Consider the following 27246-nt stretch of genomic DNA (forward strand, 5'->3'; position numbering starts at 1 on the left):
TGGTGCCTTGGTGTCCCATGAAAGCCGCACATAATTTTTTATCCAGGCTGCTCTCTTCTTTATTATATTGCTTTCCTCCCTCAAAATGTGCATTTGCCTTTTTTTTTTAAACACATAAATCAAGGATTTTCACAAGGAACTTCTTAAAACCATAAAACAGTTTCAAAAGGCATAGCACTGAAAAACAGGTTGGGTGAGAAGTTTTCAACTGCTGGAAACAAAACTCATGGGCAACACTGGAACTGCTGGTGGCAAAAATCACACAGGGTAGATGAAAAACTTGAGATATGGAGGAAAATGTGGGAGCCAGCCCTCTCAAAGATGAACTGCCCTTCTCCTAGCACAAATATCACCAGAACAGGGCTGTGAAAAAAAGTATCTACAGCAGTTTCCTGGTCTTAGTCATAAAAGATCTCACCTGTCGCTTAAATATTCTCTGTAGCAATCCTTTCTTGGGTGGCTCTGGGGGGTAGCTTTTGTTTAGGTCTGGTGAAATAGTACCATTTGGTCCAAATACATTCAGCTCCTTGAAGCACTCTGTTTCTATCATCTAATGGAATATATATAGAGAGAGAGAAAAAAAGGGAATTATTCATCTGCACTAAATAAATTCCAGTAGGGCTGGGTTCTTCAAAGTCAGCAGTGTGTGAGGAGAGTTAACAGTCGGATTCCTGCTGGTGTATTTGAGAGTATGAAAAGCAGAGGCTGAGTCTGCTCTGTGTGTTTGCACATCAGGCTTGTCAGAAGCTGCCCCACAAGACTTTCTGTTCTTTCCTCCAGCATTGCAGAGAATACCAGGCAGAGACAGGCACACTTACAAAATCCCAGTTACTAGCAGCCCTCTGCCCAAGTGGATCTGCTGTTTGATGCAGAGCTGGATTCTGAAATCCACTGCTGGCTGTGTTTGGATGCCAAGCAGAGACAAAGACCCAGGCATGGAAATGCTGGAGGAGCTCAGGGTGCAGGGTGAACTGCTGCTGACAGTGGGTGACAGCAGGGTCACCAGAGGAGGATCCTTAAGGATTTCCAGCTGAGCCACAGAAGGGGCTGAGAGCTGCCCAAACACCTCTGCAGAAACCCAGGAGGAGGAAGTACAGTAGGATCCTTGCCAATTCACACAAACACACAGAGCCAACAGATACAGTCACCTGAACCTGACATCTGTGCTACATTACAGATCTTGAAAGAGGCCATTTGTAACTCATGAAAGCATTAGAGTCTGGCAAGTTTTCCAGTAGCTATATATTACTGGAACATAGAGCTCCCCTTAAATCGTCTGTGTTATGGGCTTTATTGCAGTAATTTTGCTATGATACATCCTTACCTCATTTTGCCATGGAATAGACACCGATCCTGTGGAAAACTTGGAATAGAAATCGTCATCTGTTTGGTCCAGGTTAACTCCTTTCACTGTGGAGAACTGCTCAATGTCTAGCACATCCTTGCAGTACACTGCTCTGGGCTATGTCAGCAGGAAAAAAAAGGAGAAATGACAAGAGGAAAAATATTTCTGAGTCGGACCGTGTGCTTTCATTCACAGATTCAGTCAAGTGAGAATGTCTAACAAGTGTGTGTCTGCATCCTCTTTCTCCAGGCTTGCTCTGCCTGCATGTTTATCATCAAAGGCTGACTTCAGTTTAAGCACATTAAGCTTCCTATTCCAAAGTCCTCAAAGCATCAGTCAAAGAGGGTTTTAGTCATCCATGTACCATCTGGTTAAGAGGTGAGGGCAAAAGGACAGAAAGAGCCAGAAAAGAAAAATGGAACCCTTCAGCAGTCTTTTTATTTAGAGAGGGAACAACAGAAAACCAGAATGTTTACCAGTGGCACAGTGGCACACTGAGAGAGCCCTGGAAAGAGGCCTCAGATAGAAAGTGCCCTCCTGCCCAGATAGCTGTGGAGTTTGCAGCTTGGAAGTTTAAAGGAATGCATCCTAATTGCTAAAGAAAACAGAGGAGGTTTGGCACTTTTCCATTGTTTTTATTAATAGCTTTGCTGCTGGAAGCTGCCCAGAATTACCTCTATTAACTCTTTTAACTCGGCTGCATTTCTTCAAAGGAACAGTCAAATGGCTTTGCCTTTTTGAACCACTCAGTTTTCTGGGATGACAGAGACAAAGCTCTCTGCAGTGATGGAACTTTCAGCTCTCTATTTCAGCAGTCAGCCCCAGGGAGCAGAAAATCCATCAGTGGCTGCCTGTCACAGGCAGTGTGTGTGCCCAGGGATCTCCCAACCTTTGGTGTGCAGGGATCACTTGTGGGACCAGCCTGGACCCCAGCCCATGTGGAATCCTGCTGTCTGTCCCTGCTAGCAGGACTGCACAGCCAGGATGTGCAGCACTTTATTGATCTGGTTCTCAGCACTGTGACCAAACAAATTGACCTAATTCCTGACAGAAGTCCTGTTTGCTGGAGGCTGTATCCCTCTGCATTCCTGACAGATGCAATCCAATTTTTGTAAGAGAGGATGGAGAGACATGGTTTGGATAACAACTTCTGCCATTGGCTATATAGCTTTGGGTGATTCAGCTGACTTCAGTGAAGACTGGGAGATCTATGGATGAAGTGCCAAATAAATTAAATTAGGGGCAGCTCTCGAGCTCCCAATAAAGAGCCATAAAAATTTATGTGCCTTTGCTTTTGCAAATATGTCCCTAAGAGGTGCCTTCTAGGCCTTACGTGCCACGGTTTTTATGCACTCTGGCGGATCTCAAATTTGAGCCCAGAATTTTATAATTTTCTACATCAGAAAGAAATAGTAGCTTGTCTCTTATTTCTTCCCACTAAAGCAGGTCGTAACACCACGGGCTAATTGGCAGGAATAACTAGGCTGCATAGTAAAATGTAAAGCAAAACCAGAGCAACTAAAGTAAACTTTTGTAGCGTTCAAACCACTTTGGTTTGGTTGAGCCTGCAGCAAGGGGAATGGGAGCTGCCAAGATGTTACTTTCTTTAATATGTTAAAATGGCAGTGTTTACTTAGAACCATATGGGGACTTTAAGGATAGAAGCTCCAGCCAGAAAGAGAGCCCTGCAGGAGGGAAATAATCAGATAACTCTGCGCACTGGGCTAGAAACCCATACCACAAAAGGGTAGAAAAAGTTTTGTTGTTGCCAGTGCAACAAAGCCTTTCAGTATGTGTGAGCCTGGTGTGTAAATCTGGGCAAGGACTCAGTGTTGGGTTCTGTGCCCCAAAATGAGAGAGAAAGAGAGATTCAAATGCTCTCTAAGGTCCAAGTCACCTTCTCTGCTTGAGGTGACACTTGATGCTGAGCCTGGCTCGGATCTCTGCAGCAAATGACTCTTCTCATGATGATCCAACTCCACAGAGCCCTGGACTTTGCATTTCTGGTTTCACCTCTATAAACCTGCATGCACACATTTGGCTTTCACTGCTGATTGTCCCAGGCACCACCTGGTTCTGAGCACACTTATTTTCACAGTAATGCCATGGATAAGGGTTCTCAGTGCCTCCAGTGCCATACAGGAATGCTGTGGTAAAAGGAGTGGGAATGGATCAAGCCCCAGATTAAATCCCCATGCCCACAGAGCCCTCTCTCCTCTTCCTCCCAGCCTCCCCACTCCAGCTCCACCACTCATCACACCTTCCTGGGGTAGCTCCCTGTGCAGAGAGCGATGACAGCTCTGAGAGAGAGAGAAGCTATTTTAGAAACAAACCTCTTAAAAGAGGCCACTGGGGGTCCTTGCTGTTGTACTTACATCAGGCACGAAGGGAGGATCCAGCATTCCTGCTTCTAACCGCTTGAAATTCATGCTCTTGAAAAAGGGGTGTCTCTTCACCTCTGCTGCCCCTTCCCCCTGACATCCCAGCCGCTGCTTCACGTCTTTGGTGAGGAGCTGAAACGTGCCAACAGGAATGGGGAGGCTGTCAGAAAAGCAAGAGCTCCACAAAGATATTTTTATCTCCACTTGTTGTTGAATGTGCCCATAGGGATGTACAGAGGGGAGTTGCAACTGCTGTTGCTTAAAAACTGGAGTTAAATGGATTAGGATTGCACTGTTCTACATGCTGGTGAAATCCTCAGAAAATCACCTGCTGTAAAGTGTTTACAGTCAAAATAGAGACCGTTTCTTTTGCCTGATTTCAGTGAACACTTTCAAGAGGAGATCTACATGTCCTAGTAACACATAAAGATTTTACTTTCTTATATGTTATTTACATGTAAAGATGTACATTCATAAGTTCCATGTTCTTTGTCTCAGTTCTTTTTGTTTTGCCTTTTTTTACATTTGTAAGAATAATTTTCCCTCAAAAGAACAGGTGCTTAGGAAAAACCAAAAATACCAAATTGTATTTCCCTCACCCATTGCACTACATTCCAGAGCATCACATGGCACACTGAACCACCCCTTTACAGTCATGGGGAGTTCCATCCATGGAGCCAGTGCTCAGTAATTATCCTCAGTTTTGCCTTGTTTGTTTTCAGAGAAGGTCAGTGCACAACCTCTACCTGCTACAGCAAGTCCTGCCTGTTTCCTGGGTACCCATAATGGAGCAGTGCCCACCAAAGTGAACTCAGCATCTTTGCTCTATCAGGCAAGCAAGTCCATGAACAGAAACACTGCGATAAATATCCAGCAGAGATTCAACAGGGATATATACACAATATGATATATATACAGGAGAGACTCAATAGCACCTTCCAGTGCAAGAGAGCTGGAGAAGGACCTTGGATAAGGGCAACTCACAAATAGACAAGGGGAATGGCTTTAAATGAGGGATGGCAGGTTTAGATAGGATATTAGGAAGAGATTCTTCCCTGAGGGCGATGTAGTCCTGGCACAGGATGCCCAGAGAAGCTGTGGCTGCCCTGGATCCCTGGAAGTGCCCAACTCCAGGTTGGACAGGGCTTGGAGCACCCTGCTCCAGTGGAAGGCGTCCCTGCCATGGCAGAGGGTTAGACTGGACAGTATTAAGGATCCCTCCGAGACAAACCTTCCTGCCGTTCCCTGGGTGATGCTGAGCCGCTCGGGAGGTGCCGCCGGGAGGCAGCAGAGGAAAGGGCAGCGGCGGGAGCGCCGCCCGGGGACGGGGAACGGAGAACGGGGCACGGCAGGGAGCGCTGCCCGGGACGGGGAACGGAGAACGGGGCACGGCGGGAGCGCTGTCCGGGACGGGACACGGGGCACGGCGGGAGCGCTGCCCGGGGACGGGGCTGCTCCGGGGGATGGCAGCGCTGCCGCCGCTCCTCCGCCGCTGGCCCCGGCGTTATGGGCCCGCAGCCGGGCCAGAAGCAGCGCTCAGCCCTGCCCGGGTGGGCTGTGCTCGGTGATGGCACCGAGAGCATCAGCAAAGCCCGGCGGGGCTCGGCGGCAGGCGGGACAGGGGCAAGGGCTGGGTTGGGCTCTCTGAGCCCGGGCAGGCACCGGGAGCATCCCGGGAGATCCCCGGGACGGTCCCAGCTGCGGGTGAAGGGATGCCAACACATTTGGGAAGGCTGGGGAGGATCCCGTGCTCTCGGGTGCATCCCTGCAGGAGCAGGAGAGGGAGCCAGGCGGGTTCCACGCTGGGGCAAGGCTGCCTGGAGATGCTGATGGTGTGCCCAGATCAGGGTCTGTGTGCCCAGCTCAGGGTTGTGTGCCCAGCTCAGGGTTTGTGTGCCCAGATCAGGGCTGTGTGCCTAGATAAGGGCTGTGTGCCCAGCTCAGGGTTGTGTGCCCAGATCAGGGTTTGTGTGCCCAGATCAGGGTTTGTGTGCCCAGCTCAGGGTTGTGTGCCCCAGCACATTCTGCCTCAGCCACCGAGGCAGCAGCCCAGCTCAGCTGCCTTGTCTCACCAACAGGGAACGTGGAAATTGTTTGTTGCTAATGTCATGTTGTGCTCTTTCCTCTGGTGCCTGGCTGGAGCTGGGGTTTCTTGTCCCTGTAAGGGGTTTACAGTGTCACAGCTCTTCAGGCCTTGCTACCACTGGGCATTTTCACCACCTGGGCATTGGTGGTTTTCTGATCTGACTTCCAACAGCCACCTCAGTTCTGTTTCTGTGCTGCTGGGGACCTCAATTCCAGCCTGAGATGGCAAATGGCTTTGGCAATCCGTGTGCCCCATGGTGCAGAGGCAGCAGCCAGGCCAGAAATGGTGCTGAAGGGGCTTGTAGACATAAGTCCCTTCATATTTTCTGCTCAGGTCTTTCTGCCCCAGCAGCAGCAATAACAGGAGATTGAATGGTCAGAGGAATGGGTTTAAAGCCATTCCTCTGCTGCTGGCCACAGCAGCGATGTTCAGCTTCCAAACAGCAACAGCCCTTTCTTCCCCACACTTTGCCTGTGATGCTGCCAAGCTGGTGACATCTGGGCTGACAGATCACAACTGCCTGATCCATAAATTTAAAAAGACTTGAGGAAACATCTGTATGCCCTGTCATTCCCTGAACAGAGAGATTCACATGATACTGTACCACATCCATCTGACTCACTGCAAAAGATCTGTCTCAGAGCACTTCTCTGGACTTTGCTTCCTCTGCTAGAAGGAAAGAGAGATGCTTTGCTTTCAAATAAGTGCATTAGATTTGAGTTCTCATGGTCCTGAGACTAGGATTTTTGTTGTGAGGAGTTTTTTGGGGTTGTTTCTGTGTTGTTTTAGTTTTTTGGTTTTTTAAAATCTCAACAATTTTATGCTCTAGCCTATTGAAGATGATTGCTTTGGAATTTCCAATCAGAATCAGGTTTATTCTATTCTGGTTGGGCAAAGAAATCAAAAATTCTTTTAGTCTTTTATTCTCGTGTCAATAGGACTTTCCTGACAGATGTAAGGAAGAATCTGAAAGCAGAAAGATCATTTTTAGTACCCATGGCTCTGGAATACTTTTAGAAATGATACCTTGGACCTTTGAGGAACAGCTGAGGAGCAAGTGGCAGAAGGAAGGGATGGATTTGGACCTTCCTGGAGATGATACAGGAGAGCTCTGCAGTCTCTGCCCTCAGGTCAGCTCTGAAGGGATGAAAGGGGGTTATTTCCCATCTCTGCAGTCTGGATTCTGGGCTCAGTGGGGAGACCAGGCTGATGTGTGAATTTGCCCTTGTCAGGCTGTAGGATGTTTGGAGTGTGCAGTCAGAGAAAAGGGGAGCTGAGGACAGAAAAAGCTGCCTGGGGATTCCTGGGTTCCTCCATGACAAACAAGGGAGTATTCAGTAACTTCAGATGCAAGAAGGAAGTTTCTGGAGCATGAATGCAGTTGGTTGTGGGTGGCTTGGCCACTGCTGGCTGGAAGACACAAAAGGGAACAGGCCACTGGGAATAGGCTGGGGCTGAAAGAACAGGGAGAGGAGAGGATTCTCCTGCAAAACCCTGCTGCAGGGGAGCTGCAGTCTCCTAAGAGTCCCAGGAGAGTCACAATGGAGAAAAATGCTAGAAATAAATGGAACTTGAAAAGCTGTAGATGGAGCCAGCTCCAGAGATGGCAACAGGTGAAACCAGCCACTCTTCCTGGCTTCTGTTGCAGATATCAAGACATAGCATGGACTAGAATATTTTCCAGAAGGGAGAATCCTTCCTTTCACCAAGGAATTATTAGTCTTTCACCATTTCCTGCCCCAGAAGCTTTCTGCAATAATAAATCCATTCAAGAGCCTGAAATATGCATCCCATTTGGGAATGTGACATGGAAAAGAAAATGGAGATAACAACAGTATGTTATAAGTCATCTCTACACTTTTGTTTAATTCAGCTTCAAAGGGTTTGTTTAATGTGAATAGGGAGCAGAACAAAAGCAACTCCATCAGGCTGATGACAAGCCCTCCTGGGACAGCAGTGCAAGGGACCCCATCAAATGTAATTTAAATGTAATTCTACAGTAGAGCCTGCAGATAATTCACAGTTTCAAATCGGGAGATGGCCTGGGCCACCCAACCACGCATGAAGCTAATGCCAAAGAGCAGAGCTGTGAGCTCTGGTAAAAAAGGCTCCAGCTGACACTGGACATTTAGGATTTAGTCTGCAGAGTTCATGGGCAGACCATGACTAGAACAGGACTTTCAAAGAGAGTCTTGAGTAGCAGCAGTAAAGTTCCATCAAGATCTTGATACAAAGAGCTCTCTGATACTTTCATGTCACTCATTTGATCCCCACTGGGGATTCAAACTCTGCAATGTCTGAGACTTTTTTCCATGACTTTGTTTTGCTTCCTTTACAAAAAGAAACAACTGTTGTGAAGACTGCTAAAAAAAGCCAAAAGTCCCCAAAGCACTGTTTTATCTTCATGTGATCAGTCAGTTCATCTCCAGACCATACCATGTAATAAATAATTCCAAGTTCTAAGATGTTAGTCCTAAAATTATAGGAGCAAGGAAAACAAAAAATTGCCACTCATGAAAGGAGACAAGGGGAAGGCTAAAACCACTTCCACTGACTCAGCTGATCAAGCAGTTTGAGGAATCACCTAGGTAAAGTTCAGCCCTGACACTGAAGTAAACATTTTATTTTAAGCAATTTTTAGAGAACAGAAAGGCAATACTTTGGTCAATTACTAAATGAGAGCAGAGAGATGAAAGAGAAGTTATTCTTGGGCACTGCTAAACTTTAAGGTGTCATAATGCTGATTTCCATGGGATGAAAGCAGAAAGGAGGGATGGCAGCAGGCAGGAGGAGCTGTATGCTGACAGAGCTCCTGATGGTAAGTGAGGAACAGGAAAAAATTGCTTTTAAGGAAAACAGAACCTGTTATATTTTAGTTGGTTGGGGTGACACTTTGAAAAGGGAATGGAGATCAGAAACATGGAACAGCTGAGGCTGGAAGCCACATCTGGACATGGTCTAGTCCAACCCCTCTAGTGCGTGTCCTAGTTCAAAGCAGAGGTTCCTAGAGCAGGTTGTTCCAGACCTTGCCTGGTTGGGCTTTGGATATTTCCAAGTGTGGAGACTGCACAGCCTCTCTGGGCAACCTGTTCCACTATTTGGTTACCCTCAGGATGGAAAAATGTGTCCTAATGTTCAGAGGGAACAGAACAGCTCCTGTGCCCCAGTTTGTTTCCCTTGCTTCCTGTCCTGTTGCAGGACACCCAACCAAGAGTTTGGCCCTGTCTCCTTTACACCATCCCACCAGAGACCCCTTGTGCAGGGTAAAATGGGAGCTGCAGGGATAAAAGGCACCAGGGAAGGCAATTCTGTGGGAAATGCAGACGAGCAGGGCCCTGACAGAGTGACAGAGCAGCGCAGCAATGAGGGCCCATCCAACACTGCTGACTTGAATGCACTTCAAGTCACATCTCGGGATGCATGACTGCACTTGTCAGGGAAAACAGGCATGTACATCATGGAGTACGAGGCATAACCACAACAAACACGGAGCATTTCCTAGAAAGACTGGATTTTTTCACAGAAAAAACACACCAGGAGCAGCTATGTTATATGGGAACTATGGGTTGGGGAGCTTCCCAGAAAGCCAGCTGCCCCTGTTCCTAATTATTTGTTATTCATCTCTGTTTCAGTCCAAAATGAGGTCTGATTTATGGGAAATTACTTACAAAATGAAACATGGAAATATGGGATGGATGATGATTAATGGGAGCTATGATATGTGCCTGCAAAAATGCAAAAGGGCACAAACATCCAGGAGGGGCAGGCTGACGTGGGGTGACACCAGAGGGTTTTCCTATGAGTAAATGAACAAAGACAATGTATTTCCTGGTGGTGATGCTATTAGCTCATGGAGAAAGCTCTGAAGAGAAGGCTGGGCAACATGGTGGGAAACATTTCCTCACTCCTGCCCTGAAGAGTCCACCATGGGAAAGCCTTTTGTGCTGGATCTTCAAGAAGGCTCAAGTTTCATTTATGTCTTGCAACTTTTTGCTTAATTTTGCAGACATGATGGGTACTTTATGACTCTTTTGTTTCCTTGTTAAGATGCTGATGGAAAGCAACAAAGTTCTGGCCTTCATTATAAAAAGCAAAAAGAAATGGAGAAAACATGAATTTGAATAATGGATTTAAAAATAAAAAACATCACTTGATAAAATAAATTACTTTTGGATGGGAAACCACAAAGGCCATCACACTCAGTACCAGGACTCAGACTCTTCCTGCCTCAAGATGCTAATGCTCAGAAAAGGAAAGCTTATCATTGGATCTATTAATAGTTTGCACAAACCACCTCAATAAACATGTCACATGATTGGACAGGGAAGCTGCAGTGATCAAGTTTTCAGGAATAATTTATATATAGTCCAAGCTTCCCTGAGGCAAGAGGAAGAGCTAGATGATCTCCTGAGGTCCCGACTCCCTGAAACCAGAGTCTCCATGGCTGGAAGATGAAAATGACCACCACAGTGTCATGCCTGTCTGCTGCCCTGGGAGTGTGGGAGGTCATCCACAGCACTATCCCATCAATGCCACATTTAATTCTTCCCAGCTTTAAGTTCTCATGGTTATGTTCGAAGTGTATGTTCATTTCTGTTATGCAAGGGAAATAAAGAGTAACAAGAAGGGTTCTACAGGTATGCCAGCCAGAAAAGGGAGGTTGAACTATGTGATCTTTAAAGGTCCCTTTCAACCCAAGCTATCCTGATTCTATGCCTCAAGCAGCAAGGTAAATTTTTTGCCTCACATTTCCATTTCAGATTAACAGCAGGACACACACAGAAATTCCCTGCCACTCCAGCAGACTCTGCTGCTCACCTGGTGAGAGCTGAGATGCTGCCTGGGGAGAGAGGGCAGTTGGGGCACATGGGATGGTGTGTGAGAACCCATGGGATGGTCTGTGAGAGCCCATGGGATGGTGTGTGAGAGCCCATGGGATGGTGTGTGAGAGCCCATGGGATGGTGTGTGAGAGCCCATGGGATGGTCAGTGAGAGCCCATGGGATGGTCAGTGAGAGCCCATGGGATGCCCTGTGAGAGCCCATGGGATGGTGTGTGAGAGCCCATGGGATGGTCAGTGAGAGCCCATGGGATGGTGTGTGAGAGCCCATGGGATGGTCAGTGAGAGCCCATGGGATGGTCTGTGAGAGCCCATGGGATGGTGTGTGAGAGCCCATGGGATGGTCAGTGAGAGCCCATGGGATGGTGTGTGAGAGCCCATGGGATGGTGTGTGAGAGCCCATGGGATGGTCAGTGAGAGCCCATGGGATGCCCTGTGAGAGCCCCTGGCTGCCCCAGGTGCTCCATGCCAGCTTCACTGGGGGCTCTGCATCACCAATTAAGGGCAGTGAAGGGTCCAGAGCATCTCTCAAGAGTGATGTCAGTTAAACACCACCCCGAGGATTCAGGAATGACTCGGTGCACTGTGAGTTAATGACTTCCAGGCATGACTCTTGGCAGTGCTACCATTATTATTTTGCAAGGAGACTTCAGTGTCTCTTCTTGCAGCCAGTCAGCCAGTGTTGTGGATCTGCTCTTTGCCTGCCTGTTGCACAAGGCATTGGTGAAACCCTCCCTACCTATTTGTTGACCTTTCCTTCGTTCTCCCTCCACCAGCAAACACAGATAGGTCATTGTCTCCAAAGAAGACTTCACTCCTTAGCAAACAACACCCAGAAAAAGGCCACATCCTTTTCCAAATTACAATTCAGCCTTCTAAAGATGGATGTCAACAAGACATTGATGAATTCAGACGCAGCTTTGAGATTTCTCAGAGGGATTGAGGATTTCCATTGTCAGACATGGCTATTGTGCTAGGAAAATGACTCCCAGCTGAAGGAGTGAGAAAACATTTTGAAGAACAGCTCAACAGTATTAAGAAAAGCTGGATACCCTGACACCCCCGGGGAAAAGCTGCTAACAAAGTTAGTGAGATGGGCTGGAACAACATTTGAGTGTCACAATAATTTCATTGCATAATCTTTGTCCTGCTTACCCCCAGCTCTCACCAAAGACAATGGAAGCGTGGGGTTTGCAGTTCCTTGCAGGAGACAATCAGATTCTTGCATCATCGAGTCCTTTTTCTTTTTTTCTACAAGTTTATAAAAGACAGAGATGCATTCTTGACTGCAAACTAACATTCAAAGTCTCATGAGAATAGATACCGCTCCCTCGGCCATAAAACTCTGGAGAGGGCTCGGGATGACCGAGATGAATCTCACGGAGAAACAAGCCCAAATAAACAGAGTCTGAATGAATAGAGAGTGCAGTCATCCCATCCACAGATGAGCTTGATTAGTCCCTGTTTCTGCAGCCCCTCCATGGCCCCCTGTTACTGCTCAGACCGTGTCAGACATAGCTGCTTAGTGAAGCTGCCCCACTGAGCCTTCCAGCCCCTTACCATTTTACAGATGGACTTGGCCTCCTCAGAGAACTTATGGGAGTACACCTCCTCTGTCTCCAGCACTCTTCTGTCCACTTCTTCCCTCTTCACCTTCTCTTTCCTCCCACGGAACGGCGATTGCCCAGCAATCATTTCATAAATGAGGCAGCCTAACCCCCAGTAGTCAGGGCTGAGTGTGTATCTCTGGTTGTTCAGCACCTCTGGAGCTGTGAAGGAGAGTGAGATGCCTTGTGGAAATGCTTGGTGTTTACACAGGCACAGCATTTAAATGCATCAAAGTTTCATTTTGGTGACTGAATACACATGCACAGAGAATGGTGGGTAAAATACAGAAATACCTTCTGAAATGCAGCATGCTTCATGCCTTGGTGTTCACTCTACATGCTACATGCCTTGTGCATGCTGTCTTCTGACTTCTCTACCAACTCAGTCCAATTAAAATAAAAAATCACGAAAGAAGTTGGGTCTAAATATTAAGCAGAGACCAAATTTTAAGAGTTCCTCCAGATTTCTCCACTTAGGGAAGAAAGGAAATGCAAACACACATCCTGTAAACAGCTGTGACATTTCTTCAAAAGCAAATTCTGTCTCTTTGGTCAATTCATAGCTTTTATTTTTCCCCTTTAAAGAAACTCCAATCCATTAATTTTGTGTTGCAACCACAGACAATGCTTTTGGGCAGAGAGTCACTGTCTTGCAGGCACCCTCACCTCCATGCAGGGGTACAAACGCACATCCCCACGTGCTCACAAGCACAGAGCCTTGGTGTGCACGCAAACTTACACTGGGATAACAAAATTTAGACATGACAACTGATTTGCTTGCTTTCATTAAAGTCTCCATATGTTGTAACAGTGGCTCACATCAGCTAGTTTCTATTCAGTCAAATAAGCATAAGCAATTTTTACTCCAAGAAAATATGCCCACCCAGAGAATGCATGAAAATAATTGCATTGAGTTTAGAAAACAGATCTAGTTAAATAAGGGAGTGTAGTTTTTGAGGTTTTTTTTTTTACCAATGTAGAAATCTCTACTTGTCTTTTAAACAGATCCTCCTTTGCACATAGAGGAAAGCTCAAGCTGACGCTGGTCAAGATGACCATAGGTCTGACTTACCCCTTTTATCATAACCATGCAAATACATTCTAACTCCTATACAAAGCAACAACTAGAAAGAAACCTTTATTTTGGCACATAACCCTCCTAAGATAAATCTACAATAAAATCACTAGAATCCCAGTTGCTGTCTCCCCTTTCAATTTTCTTTGCTGATTTAAGTTTATAGACCAGCCTCACTGAGAGCTGTAGAGGTCCAGCCTTTCACCCTCTTCTGATTTTCACTATCAGGATTTCTGTAGGAGTTGCTGCATGAAACTGGACCCAGCTGAATGTGAATACTTTTTATTCTTTTTCTTAAGCTTTCTCGGCAGAAATATCTCTAAAACTGAAGTAACCTTGGTAAATTTTTAAAAAGATGAGCTGTGGAAGACTTACCCATATACCCTACTGTTCCTACTCTTCCACGGATTGATTCACCCTCGGGGATTTTGACAGCTAGACCCAAATCAGATATTCTAATATGGCCTGGAAGGAAAAAAGAAACAAAACAACACAAAGCAGATATAATAAGATGACCCAAATTAGTCCAAAACACACAACTGTGGTCATTGCTAAACGACTCCTGCAATTTACTGCTCAAACATTTTAGGAAAAGAGTGTTCTGAATCACTGAATTGGAGCAGTTCCATTGATTGGGAAAAGAGGAATTATTAAGGGCACTACAACACAGTGAAATAAATGCTAACAGTAAGGCTGTGGACTGCAGTGAATTGCATCAGGTATTTTACAACCAATGAAAAAAGGCAGAGAGAAGCATGCTGTGGGGAAGTATCTTGAACTGATCACAGAGGATGGATGGGCTGACACAATCTGTAACTCTGTGATGGCTGAGGAGGCCACATCTGGCCTGCAAGTCAGCAGGAGATTCGATTATCGCTGCCTCCAGCAATGAACGGGTACCTGGGTTTGCATGAAACCAGACTTGGCTCAGCAGAGGGGGAAAGCACTTTCAAAAATGGAGAGGGAAGCACAGATTTAGAAATTAGAGCTCCCTTTGTGTTGCACCAGCCTTGCAACAAGGATGGAAAAGCAGCGAGGGAAGGCAGAGAGCCCCAGCAATGCGGAGCTCTGGAGAACAGCCCCTGCTGAGGGCACGGCTGCCTCCCTCCATCTGTGCAGAGCTCCAGCAGCTCAGCCACCCCTAGACAGGAATATCAGTGTATGCTGAGCCTCTTAATCACTTCAGAGCATTATTTGTCTTTGTGCAATATATATCCTGAAACTAACTTAATCTACTTTACTGTGAAAGCATCTCTGTAAAGCTCCGAGACTTACCATAATCATCCAGCAGGATATTTTCTGGCTTCAGATCTCTGGAAATGAAAGATAGCAGTTATGGGCATGAAGCTGGTTTTGATAACATAACCATACAACTGTGTGGGTGCATTTATTACTTGTAATAAACTAATTGAGTGTCAACTCAAACAGCAAGGAACTCCTGAAGCCAATACAACCTTTTACAAGTCACTTCACAGATAGACTGAGACCATATGTCTTTTCCTAAACTGGAGTTGTAATTTTTCACCAAACCAAGCTTTTAGTTCCTAATCTACCCTATAATGGACTCATCCATCTAGTCCTGTAAGCCCTGTAAACGAACCCCTATAGCCCTGTGTGCTGTAAAATCTCTCTAACATTTTCTGTTATAAAATCTTATGTTAAAAAAATAGATTTTAAAATCCCTTATTTACATGTGAAAATGGAAATAGCAATCTGCTGGGCTCTAGTTTTCTATGTCTGGCATCTGAGCCAGACTGAATGTGTGAATGTGTGTCCATGCACGTGCACACATGTGCAATAGTTTTGTTGAGTTTGGAAAACGCGGGGCAGAGGGGGGAATGCTGTGCCCAGATTAAGATTATTCTTACAAGCATTAGTGAAACTCTAGTGCCTCTGTGGTTTGGAGCAATGCCATGAAAATGGGCAAGGTGGTCAATCTGATGTCAAAGATGTGCCTTTTACTGTTCCTGAGAAAAAGAAAACAAACAAAAAAAAACCCCCCAATCTGGGCAAGGTACAAACTTCTGAAGTAAATAATCTCAGTTTTCATATATTTAGCAGAGCCTGGGCAGTCTGAAAAGTTTGAGGTGGGAGCCAGGCAGGCTCCTTCTCATGCTGCTCGTGCAGAGGGGACTGAAGCCAGCCCAAGAGGTGGGACAGAGGTGTCAGAGGGGGACATGGACATGCTGGGCTGGGAGTGTCCCAGCAGTGCCCAGGACTGGGCTGTGCTGGCCTCAGCCTGAATGAGGCACCAGCAGCTGGGTGAGGCAGGAAAAACAGCATTGCTTCAATTCACCACACCATGCCCTGGCTTTTATCTAAAGACAGTGCTCAGCAAATCCAAGCCCTGCTTGGCCTCTTCTTTTTTGTCAGTGTGTCAGTGTAAGGCTGCCTTGCATCTGTGAACCAGCTTGGTTCTGGTAACTTCCCAGAAAAGAGTAATTTCTGTGCAAAGAGCAAAGAGAAATCCTCACACCAGGGCACAGGGCAGAGCACAGAGCCCACCCCACCTCTCCAGCTGCACCACTCCAGTATCATGAATTTTCCTGTGCATGAAGACGGGTACTTTATAGTTTTGACAATGCCTAAGTTGGAATTTTGAAACTTGCCTTGTTTTTATTTATGATTTCAAGCAAGAACACAGAGCGCTGTGAGTAATCTCCTCTCCTTGCTTGCTTCAGACCTTCCTGACCTCCCAGATAAACCTCACCCAGTGCTCAGTGGTACCAAGCCTGCTTTTCAAACAAACAATGCTGAAATATGTGAAGGGCATATTTCTGAATATTGAGGAGAAGCTGTGACTTTGTTTAACATACCACTGTGGCTCTCCCTGCCACTCAGCAGAAGGTTTCCAATGCTGGAGCAGCACAGTCAAGGGCATTGTCTATTTATTTTTGAAAATAGGTTCTAAATCCTGTAAGAATCATTTCCTTGAAGAACTCAGCCTTCATCAGTTATTTCATCTTCTGCTCAGCAGTTATTAGTCCCACATAAAACTGCAACTGGGGGCAGTGATAAGAATCTTATGTGCAACTTGGGAAATTGTTGTCTTTGAATGAGAAAATGGGAGACTCCAGAAGGACTCTGAGAACATCAGTTCAGTTCTTAGGGTCCTCTGTGATTCAGGGCAAGTAGAGGAAGCTTTCCTCCCCTCCCAGGCATCAGCTGTCATTCCTGTTTTCAGGATTCTGGTTCCTCAGGATCAAGGCTGGCTTCCTTTGCATGGCCAGCACTTCCAAGGGTTCATGACTGAAAAAAGTCCAGGAGGAATAAAACTCCCTGGTGGACACACTGACACATAAAGCTACTTCCCAAAGGCTCAGCTTCCCATTTGTAAATTAGCCTTGCCCAAACACACTGAAACATAAACTGCTGGCACTGTGCCCACGCTCAAAAGGCAATTGTTTGGCTGTGCAGGACAGCCTAAACAACTCAATTAATCACTTTGGACAAGGCTTTACCATGTACTTGTGCAATGCCTGGGACAATGTGAGCTCAGAGCTTCCAGGCATTGCTACAGTACAAATGAAAAAAAATTACATACATAAAAAATATTTCTAGAAACAAAAAAAAGTTATATACATATACATATATATAAAAATTATAAAATAAAAATCTAAATACATAATATAAATTATGAACTTTAAATGAATAAAAATGAATTACATATATATATACATAAATAATTTTAGTAGAACCAGCAGCTTTTTACATTTGCTTTCCATGAACAACCAACCCATTGACCTTTACTAACATGCTGCAGTTGAGAGATGTAGCACAAGTGTCATGTTTGACAAGGGAATTCTGAATGAGATGAATCTGACTCTGAGCCTGGTTGTTCTCCCAGGTCACGTCTGCAGCGTGCGTCAGCAGCGGCCCAGGAGATGGGGATGCATTTTCCAAAGCTGTGATTTACTCAGGAGCATTTTGTTTAAAGAAAATGAAATTAAGTCTGAAGAAGAAGTGTTTTGTGATGAATTATTCGCCTTGAGAAGGCAGTGGCATTTAGCTGCTATTTTTTATTGACCTATATAGCACTTCTCACGGGTCCCACAACACGCTGCGCTGTTACAAATGAGGGGTCTCTGCAGATGCTCCTGACATACTGCTAGAAAATGTCACCTACAAGGATGTAGTATCATTCATCACCAAAATGAATGTGCCATCTGAGGTGTAAAGTAGCAGCTCTTTTAAGAGTAGCATGAAAACTCCTGCTTAAGGAAGTAGGTGCCATTTCTCTCAGAGCCACGCACTATTTTATGTGGCCAGATCTGATTTGTTCTATTAGAAAATGGAATTAGTATGGCATTTTACGAGCCGTGTTATGAATGAACCAGTCATTTTTTTCACTAAAATATGATTGTGAAACACTACACTACCTCCTAAAATGTTTGAATGTGTGGTAGGAGGTTTTCTAAGGGAAAAGGAAGCCAGACGCTTCACTTATGATTTGATTTTTCAATTGACGTTAGACATTTAGTACCATTTTGTTCCCTGGGGAAAGAAAAAACTTCCTTCTTGGGTGAGCACCAACTAAATCAGCATGTTATCTGTCTGCCCTCTGTGTGCCAGCTAGCAAGATGCAAGGCAACCAAGTGTCAGTTTCTTAGAGGTTTCCAAGGAACAATATTGCATTTTCCATGCATACAAGTGCATGCATCATATGTATTACACCCAGGCATATAAAATGATTTAAAGTGTGGCTTGGCTTTTAAAAATAGCATCTTATTGTCTATTAATCATTGTCCTTGGAAGTTCTTTCATCAATTTAGAGGCCCTCTTCTGCTGTGAATGCCAGCAATGATGATTTCACAAGCGGGGATGATGAAGACAAACAAGAACTGTTGTTTACAACTACAGTGGCTGTTGATTAAAAAAAATAAATCCTCGTGGAGTCACAAGAACTCTGTCTGCAATCTGCTTGCTTTTCCAGCCTGCCCTGGAAAAGTGCTTGTGTAGAGCTGGGAGCCAAAGTGGAAGCTGAGAACTTGGGATGTGCCCTCCTGGAAGCGGCAGCGCCGGGCAGCGCTGTGCCCGCTGGCTGCACCCAGGGAGGGTGGGATGCTGCCAGCAGGATGCCTCTGTGGTGTGCCTGGGAATGGGCCCCCTTCCATGGCTGGCACGCCAGGATCACCAGGATCCCATCCAGCTAATCACACGCACACCAGGGGAGATCCATGCCCTCTGTCTCAGACACCCTCTTGCGTGCCCTCTGCAACAGAAGTTCTCCCACACCTGACGTGCTGCAGCCCCTCCTGCAAAATAATCTAACTCATTAAAATAGAGGCTTGGATGGAATGATCTCCATTTCATCCCAACTAAGAACTCAATTCCTAAATGAAATCCCTTTAAAGGAACTTCCATCATTTTCTTCTGTAGCCCAGTGCACACTGAGGTAGGGTTTGGGGAGCTTTGTGCTAGTTCTGGATGATTTAGACAGGATGTATTTAGGGAAGCAACTGCTTCCTTCCATGATTATTGTATCATGCTGTATTTATACAGGGCTCTGCAAAATTTCAGCCAAAGCACTCGGGCATCTCAGCTGTGCAGCACCACAATAAGAAGGGAGGAAGCAGACAATTCTTTCCTACCCAGAAAAGACACCCTGAGACTCTAGAGAGTGCTTACCTGTACACAGTGTTTTCTCTGTGAAGGTCTTCCAAGCCACAAAGAATCTCTGCTGCATAAAACAAAGCTCTTTCCTCCTCAAAGCCTGGGTTTCCCATGTTGTAGATATGAAACTTCAGGTCACCTCCATTCATTATGGTCAGAACTAAACACAGTGCGTCCTTTGTTTCATAGGCATAGGCTAAATTGACCTAGAAAAACATTTGCAGCACAGTTGTGACAGTTCAGATGGCTGCTAAGAAGGAAGTGCTAGCTCTTCATTAAAGATTTTCATTAAAGATTTTCCCCAGAAAATGAAAAAAAAATACATTGATTGACTTTGGTATGGGCTTTCTTACAATGGTAAGCACGTATTTTAAAAGTACGGAAAAATCAGATGTTAGGATTCTACAGATTTATTTGTGGACCAGAAACCCTCAAGGCTCAGATGGCTTCAGAGGCTGGGCAAACATACTAATTCCAGGCATATTTTCCCATGTATGAGAAATCTTAGTAATCAAGGGAATCTACACCTCCTGCTGCACTGTTTTGCATCTCAGTGAGTTCTCTGGAAGGCCCAGATGTCCCAGTCCTGGGGCAATCAAATGGACAATCACAGAGATGTGAAGGCCAGCATCATCCCTGGGGGCTCTGGTGGGTGCACAAGGAAAAATCAGACCAGCCAAAATCTACCCATCACTTTTAAATACGTGCCATCCTCTGTCAGAGGCAACTAAACACTAAGCAAACACCTTGCATCTGTTGTATACACACTGTTCCCTGAAATAAGCATAAAGAACATGACAGGTGCTGAGATAACACCTTTTTTCTTTTTCTAAATCTAAGGGAAGCTTTAAAGGAGGCACAAGAGCTGGTGTGACTCAGGAGAGCCCTGCATCAGGCCAAGCAGCTCCACCTCACTGCTCAGATGCTTCTGCAAGCCAGTCTCATCTGATCTGTTTGGGCTGAATCTCCTTCAGTCTCCTCCAAGCACCTCTCTTTTCCAGAGCCTGGGAATTCAGGTGATCACACTGGATAAGAGCAGCTCATCCTGATGCAAGCCAAGGCTGTGAAACAGATCCTGCTCCCATGGCAGGCACAGGCCCCTTGGCTGCTGCACTTCTCACGGACCAGAGACTGAAATGAGACTCTGCAAAGGTACCCAGAGCAGGACTAGGGTGCAAAGCAAAGGGATTCAGCTCCTGGCACCTCTCCAGGAGCAGGAGATGGAGGAGGCACTGTGTGGAGAGAGTCCCTGTAAGATCTATGTGTTGGATAAGTGGGTCCCAGCTATTCTAAATGAGCTACAGCTGCAAAGTCCTTAGTTGGGCAGCAGCTGTAGCTTGTGAAGGCAACTGGGATAAAAGGGGTGGGCCAAGAGCCCAGGATGAGCCCCTGTGGAAGCCATGAGGAACTGTGCTGCAGAGAGGAGCTGCATAATAGGACCAGCAAGAAGGTATGGACTTTAAGATGGGACTCCAGAAATATGAAATACAATAAGATAACAACAACAGCACTGGGTTCAACCAGAGCAGGTGAGCAGGGAACCACGGAGCTCAAACAATACTCACTACAAACTGACTATTGACTTTCTCTAAAATCTGCTTCTCGTTGAGCGCCATGGATTCGCCTTTCCTCTTCTTGATCCTCTTCTTCTCCAACCTCTTGCAGGCGTACATCTTCCCCGTGGCTCGCACTTGGCAGGCGCAGACCTGCGAACAAACAGAGCACAACAATTGTGGGTGATGCAAAGCAAACCCAGCTGTGTCTGGGCTGCTCTTCCCTCCTCACATCTCCTCTGGATCAGTCCTTTTAAGGCCAGAGATGGAGGCTCAGTGAGCCAGGCCTAGGCGGGGGCAGCTGGGGGATAAACTACTGTTTCCAAACCTGCTGTGGAATATTGGTTTAATTATTTCACTTTCCTCTGTCTGCTTCCTCTCCCACCTCCTTTTGTCTGTGCAGAGTTTAATCTCTCAAGTCTGCACCTCCCCTGCCTCTGCTGCCACCTCCACACACCAGGAAAATACAAACAAGGGTGTGACCCCAATTCCGCTGTGAACGCAACAGCTGAACACAAAATAACTCTCCAAAGTGTCCCTTTGAGATTATGGTGTCACGAGGGGTTAAGTAGAACTGTCAGCAATTAATGTAAATCAGCCTCTGTCACATCAGGCTCCTGTACCTGCACTGTCTGAAAAGTAAGAAACAAAAAGTAAGAAACACTCTTAACAGAAAATTTCAGAATTACTCACCTCCCCAAAGCCGCCTTTCCCCAGCACCCTGTACTGCCTAAACGTGTTTTTTGTTACTGGTTGCCTGGAAGAAAAGGAAATAAATAAATAAACCCCCCACCACACTATGTTTAATGCACTCTTTGTGATTTATTTATTTCAGAGCATACTTTTGAAAAGCAAAATAGATAAATATTATATAATCCCATTATTTCAAGGTAATCGTATTATATAATATAATATATAATTACATAATTACATTACTTCAATACTATGTATGGCTTGAACTTTTCAATTCCAACATATTAAGCTGTAATAAAATACAACACATTAGTGAGTCATCAGTATAATTTCTGCTAGCATCTTAGGACCAAGAAGGGTTCTGAATCTCCATTATACAGCTTTGGCCTTTGTTAAACAAAGAGGAAGCCTGAGATCTTCCAGTGAGATATTAATTCCCATGACACATAGGGTGGCTAACACATTGCTTTGCTTGGCCAGCAAGATGCGAAAAAGAGATCCAAAATTCAAACCACCAGAAAACACTTCTGTTGTGTTAAACAAAACATGAAGCTCATATGAATGAAAGGCAGAAACAATCCTGGGAGCAGGAGGATTTGCAGGCTGGGAGAGCAGGAAGACGAGATCCAAGCCAGTGCGTTCCCTCTGGGCTACCTGCTTCCTGGGGGAGCATCAAGGGCAAGAAGGGATCCAGAGCAAAATTAAGGTTAAATAAGTCCGTCTTTGAGGGCAGAGTGCTCCCTTGACATCACTTGATAGGATCCCTACACAACCTCCCAGGCTTCCCACAAAATCTGCTCCACCAGAACTGCTCCAACTCTACACCAAACCTTTACTTTGCTACTGTAGAAGTTTTACAACACGACAGAAGAAGAATTCCAGGTTCAGGGAGATCCCGTTTTGTTTCCAGCACCAAGGTTTTACAGGGATCCCAGCAGTGGATATGAACACTCCTGCTCCCCTCTGGCAGGCAGCCAGCCGGCAGAGGGAGCACAGGGACGTGGCTGTTCCCACCACAGGGATGATGAGGTCGATGACAATGAAGAATAAATGCTGAACTGAATCCTTTCATTAATGCCCTTTATTGTTTTCCAAACTAAGGGGACAATAGTATGCAGACACTAAAAAACTAGAAGAGGAAAAGATGGTTTTTTCAGTATTCCATGAGGCTGCTGCAAATGCTTTTGGGGTTAAAAGCATCAATTAGTATTGATAGCTACATGTTCAGCAATGTCCCTGGAATAAATGGACCCTGTGACTGCTCCTTTGGAGCTGTTGATCACTCCATGCTACTAACATCTCTTTGCTAATCCCAAAAACAATTCTCCCAGCTTCTTAAGCCAGGCATATCCAACAGCTTGTCACACTTGTTGGGGGAATGGAAAAAAAAAAAATCCTCAAAGCATTGCAGAAAATTCCTTATCCCTAATGTGAAAACAGATAGGAAATAGCCTGGCTAGAGATGAATCACCTGATGTTTTTTTAATTGAAGTGGAAGAGTAAATGCTGGGCTCAGTGAAGATGGCATGTGGAGCATGTCTTGGCATGAAATGGCTCTTCCCTGTGCCCACCCCTCCAGAGCAGCAGCTCTGCAGCTTTCCAGGGAGAGGAACTGGCACAGCTCCTGTGATCTGGAGGCATCCTGCTGCCACACAGCGCTCACGGATCCGGCCCTGGCTCAGCCGCCGTAATTAATGCCATTTGTGCAAAATGGGGCTTCTCCCTGCCCAAGGTCACTGTCACCCAGCAGTGACCGTCTGTGCAGCACCCCCTGACAGGGGAAAGGCACTCTCCTTGCAAATTAATACCCACCAAGGCTGCCTGGTTATTAAATGTGCTCAGGAATGTCCAGCCAATAAATACGGCGAGAGGACCTGTACGCCGCATTTTCCCTCTCTTTGGAGTGATTTAATAACAGTGACAACTGGTCCAGACAAAAAGTCACCACATTCAGAGGGCAGCTAAACAGAAAGACAGCTGAAGTTGCTGAACATACATTAATCATACCTAATATGTTTAATGTACCTAAGCCCATTAAATGGTCCAACACTTGAGCTGTAGAAGCAAACATTATCTCAAGTGTCAGATTTTGAGCATATTCGACAGACTTTGCATGGAAAGTAAAAACAAACATTTTAATTTATTTTTATTCAAAAAAGTGTTGTGACACTTACCTTTCCAGCCACTTCCACTGGAGGAACCTGTCGAAGTACATGCTGTTTAGGTACTCTTGGAATGGTTCCCCACTGAGGTGGTCAAGGACAGATCTATCTCAGATGAAAAGGATATATAAGCATTTTATAATCCTGAACTTTGAGCAAAAGAGAAATAAAACAAGAGGAGAAAAGTCCAGAGTTCTTTTACAGTAGGATTATGTTACTTCTACTTTATTTTGCACTTTATTTTGTACTTTATTTTGCTCACTGTTTCAACATAGAAACAAAGTGATGTGCTCGATGTATTTCATAACAGGAGGCCTCACACAAACTGAATACTGGTGATGCTTGCTGAAAATTATCAGGGCAACTCCCACTGACTTTAAAGGACTTTTACAGAGGTTGTTAGCCACCACAGAGTGAATGTCTTTGCTTCTGTTAGTAAACTGAAACAACATCCTCAGGAATTGAGTTCCTAAACTTTGAGGGATGTTTACATCTGGATAGAAAACTTCTGGCTGAAGCCCATTTCTATCAAAGAGAGACCATCTGAGGCATCATTTTGAGCAAAAAGATCAGTTTCAATTCATGCTATATAGAAGAAGAGTACATGTGACTAAAGTCAAAGGGGATTTCCTAACAGCTATGTGCTTTGTAGAGTAAAACAGAGGAAAGAAAAGTCTGAACAGGGATGTGGATTTGCTTCTGGATCAAGAAAAGAATTTTGGGGCTCAGGCAGTGGATAGAAACTTTTGCTTAATGGAAGGAATAAAGGAATAAAAGGGTAAGTCTGCAAATGTGAGAAGAAAGTCTGTTGCTTGAGGCAGGCAGCAAAGAGCCAGAGAGCATCAGGCATCCCATCAGAAAGGCCAAGGGCTTGGAACTAAGAAAACATGGGCTGAGCTGGGAGTTGTCTAAAATGAAGGGGGTCAGGTTGTTTAACAATGTTAAACATGCTGGTGCTGGTTCTTGCTTTGCTTACTGGGGCTCCTGCAGCCACCTCTGCTGGCAGCACTGGCAGGACACAAGTTGGGTTTGGGTGAAAAGCGCCCAAAGAAATGAGCATTTCTGTCTGGGTGTACACAGACACATTTGTGTCTGTGTCTAAAGGCATAGGGACACATTTCCAGATCTTGCTGGAAGGAGGAAATCCTCTCTGAATGACTGCCTAGTCTGGGGATGGATAGTCCATGTCTTACCCTGAGGCAGTTCTCAGAGCAAACAAGTCACCATGAGTAATGTGTCTCCTCAGTTCAGTTCCTCCCTGTTCATGAGCTAGTCTTTTTGGGATTTCTTAACTGTTACAATGTTATTATTTTTTGTAATTCTTGCACCATCAATTTGGTGAAGGTAGGTAATTGCACATGTTCAGAATGCACAAGTCAAATTGTTGCTGTCTTCATTAGCTTTGACTGGATACAGATCATAAGAGTTTCCCTTAATGGATTTAAGACTACAAAATGAAATTAAAAGTAAGTCTTAATTTACTTTAACAAATGTCCAAATTCGACATCAGATTTCTAGGTGATGTTGGAGGAGGGCAGGAGCAGACAGTCAAAATATTAAAGCTAAAAGCGGAAGCTACATCCATGCACTTTTCTTGCAGACTGATTTTTATCTATGAAGAAGTGAATGGAACTCATCCCATCCCTGCTCCTCCAGGACAGCAGGCTTTATATTTGTATGTATGCCTCCCTTTCCTGGTCTGACTGTGAACCCTTCCAAAATTAACATCATTCAGCACCAGTAAATACCAACAGCAATTTTTAAAAACTTCCTTTTGACCTCATTTTAGTCCGTGTGAGATGATCAGCATATTTATTAACAAGGTCCCAAACCTGGCTCATTTCTCAGTTTCAGGATGGGATGAAGGAAGGAGCCTGCATTAAGTGGTGCCCAATGCTCGCCCTTTTCATTCAGTTAATTAAAAGCTGCACGTATTTTAAAAGAACAATAGCAGCTGCCTTTCAGCAATTGTTTCCTTTTTAGTTCCCCTCTTTGGCAACAACAAAGTGCATTTTAGAGGGAACTGTCAGCTTTCAAACCCATTTGGGAGCTGGAAACAGGCACCAGGGGGGTTTGTGTGGAGCACAGCTCTGCCTTTGTCACTGGGACTGGCACCCACAACTGGTGCGAGGCACAGAGCATCTCTACAGAACACCATGCAGGGAAACTGCCGGTCCTACAAGGGAAGGCCAGAAATAACCCACAGCTCCTACCAGCTCAAAGAATAACTGGAACCAGAAAAGGTCAATGAAATGAGTCAAAACAATGAATGACAGCGGAGCAAATTTTACAAATCCCCATTACATCACCCAGGGAAAACAAACCGCGCTCAGCCAGGAACCGCACGGGCCTGCGTGCCACGAGCCCTCCTTTTCATATTTTTATTGGTTTATGATCTACTGGTGTGGATGCACTCAGGGCAGGGTTTGCAAAGGCAGATTGCATACCTGGAGCTTTAGCACATAATGGCGCAAATGGCTGCAGAAACTGATAAGCCTTTTCCCAGACAAAGGGGGAAATAATGCACGTTGGTTTGAACGCCACGGGCAGACAGAAAGAATTAAAAAAGCCCCGTTCTCCTGGTGAAGATTTTCTGGAAAAGCCATGCAGAGCAAGTTTGCACATTCCTCTGTCTAAATGGACTGTATAGCCACTTAATTTTTATTCACTTTGAAACAGAGATGTTTTCTTTGGATACATTATCATTGTAGCTCTTTTCACACAGCATGAAATCCACGGCTGGCTTACTTGGCTGGAACACTCTGTCAAATACCTGAAACAGTAAGTGCCTGTGTGCATGCTATATAATGGCATGGAAATATTTATTACATTTTGTTCAGATGAAATGACTTCACCGCTTGTCAGCTCTGCCTCAAGGAGTGTGAGCAGAGATGTGAGCCTCAGGTTCAGGCTGGAATGTCACATTCCCTACCTGCCACATTCATTCCCCACGAGCTGCTGGCTGCAGCCCTGGCATCTTGGGGTGTGTGTGATATACTTACTTTGTACAGGGAGAGAACAGCTCCTTGCAGGGGCTGTTTTCCAGTTTCTCCTCTGTCTGCTGGATAAGTTCTTGACTGACTTCAGGAACATAGGCTGGAGACTGGGGAGAGAAGAGAGGGGCACATTAAATCCCCGGTGAGGTGCAGGTTCTGCTCTCCCAACGTGTGAGAGGCACATTCATTATTTATGCCCCCCCGAGCTGCTTCCATTCAATTCCAGCGGTTGTGTAAAAGCAAAGGAGCTTTACGTCAAAGAGCAGTAAAATAGGATACCGTGGCAACTCGCTCCACATTCCACTCTATCCTCACATTGCTTTTCTGCCTTCTCCGGTGCTTTCACCTCCTTGCCCAGCCTCATGAATATGCAGGACCCGCTCCTTGCCAATTCTTTGAACTGCTCCCTTGCATCCCATGAAAAATGTGCTGGCCTGAGCTGTGTACAGCCCATTCTATTAAACAAAAGAGAATTTGCCCAGTATTTTCACTTCATGGGTGATTCATTGTGCTGTCCAAAAACTCCATCTTTTTTTTTCCTTTTTTTTACCAGCAAAGCAAAACAAGAGCAGAGTATTGGTACTTATTGATATAGATTGACATTTATCTATATATTAAAAAGATGCTCACAAAAGTATCTGGACACTTTAGTTCATCCTTAGACAAAAATAATTCAGCAACTTTAAAATAATAATTTCAGAAAGGAACTTTGCCAACCAACCACATATAGTCTATTAACCTTCTCCTCCCTTTGGAGAGAATGTATATTCAACCCTGCAAACCTTACCAAAGAGAGGTCTCTTGCAATATGCCTTGATGGTTAACCAGTTTAGGACTTTGGGGACTAATTATCTAAAAGGACAGATTTTTAGGCAGTCCACATCCTTACACATTGA

The 27246-nt window shown here is 45.2% G+C and overlaps 1 protein-coding gene across 1 annotated transcript in view; it reads right to left on the bottom strand.

The window, feature by feature from the left end:
- GRK5 (G protein-coupled receptor kinase 5) overlaps positions 1 to 26447 on the bottom strand; it is a 33507-nt gene extending 7060 nt beyond the window's left edge. The window contains exons 1-11 of the mRNA XM_059476839.1: positions 26357 to 26447; positions 23367 to 23463; positions 21193 to 21256; positions 20512 to 20652; positions 18962 to 19152; positions 14609 to 14646; positions 13709 to 13798; positions 12212 to 12420; positions 3721 to 3858; positions 1325 to 1462; positions 419 to 550 (exon numbers count right to left, since the gene is read on the bottom strand). Coding sequence (XP_059332822.1) covers positions 419 to 550; positions 1325 to 1462; positions 3721 to 3858; positions 12212 to 12420; positions 13709 to 13798; positions 14609 to 14646; positions 18962 to 19152; positions 20512 to 20652; positions 21193 to 21256; positions 23367 to 23463; positions 26357 to 26447 — 1329 coding nt within the window. The remainder of the gene's footprint in view (positions 1 to 418; positions 551 to 1324; positions 1463 to 3720; positions 3859 to 12211; positions 12421 to 13708; positions 13799 to 14608; positions 14647 to 18961; positions 19153 to 20511; positions 20653 to 21192; positions 21257 to 23366; positions 23464 to 26356) is intronic.
- Between the last annotated feature and the right edge of the window lie 799 nt (positions 26448 to 27246).

The sequence above is a fragment of the Ammospiza nelsoni genome, chromosome 8, assembly GCF_027579445.1.
Source record: "Ammospiza nelsoni isolate bAmmNel1 chromosome 8, bAmmNel1.pri, whole genome shotgun sequence".
Lineage (NCBI taxonomy): Eukaryota > Metazoa > Chordata > Aves > Passeriformes > Passerellidae > Ammospiza > Ammospiza nelsoni.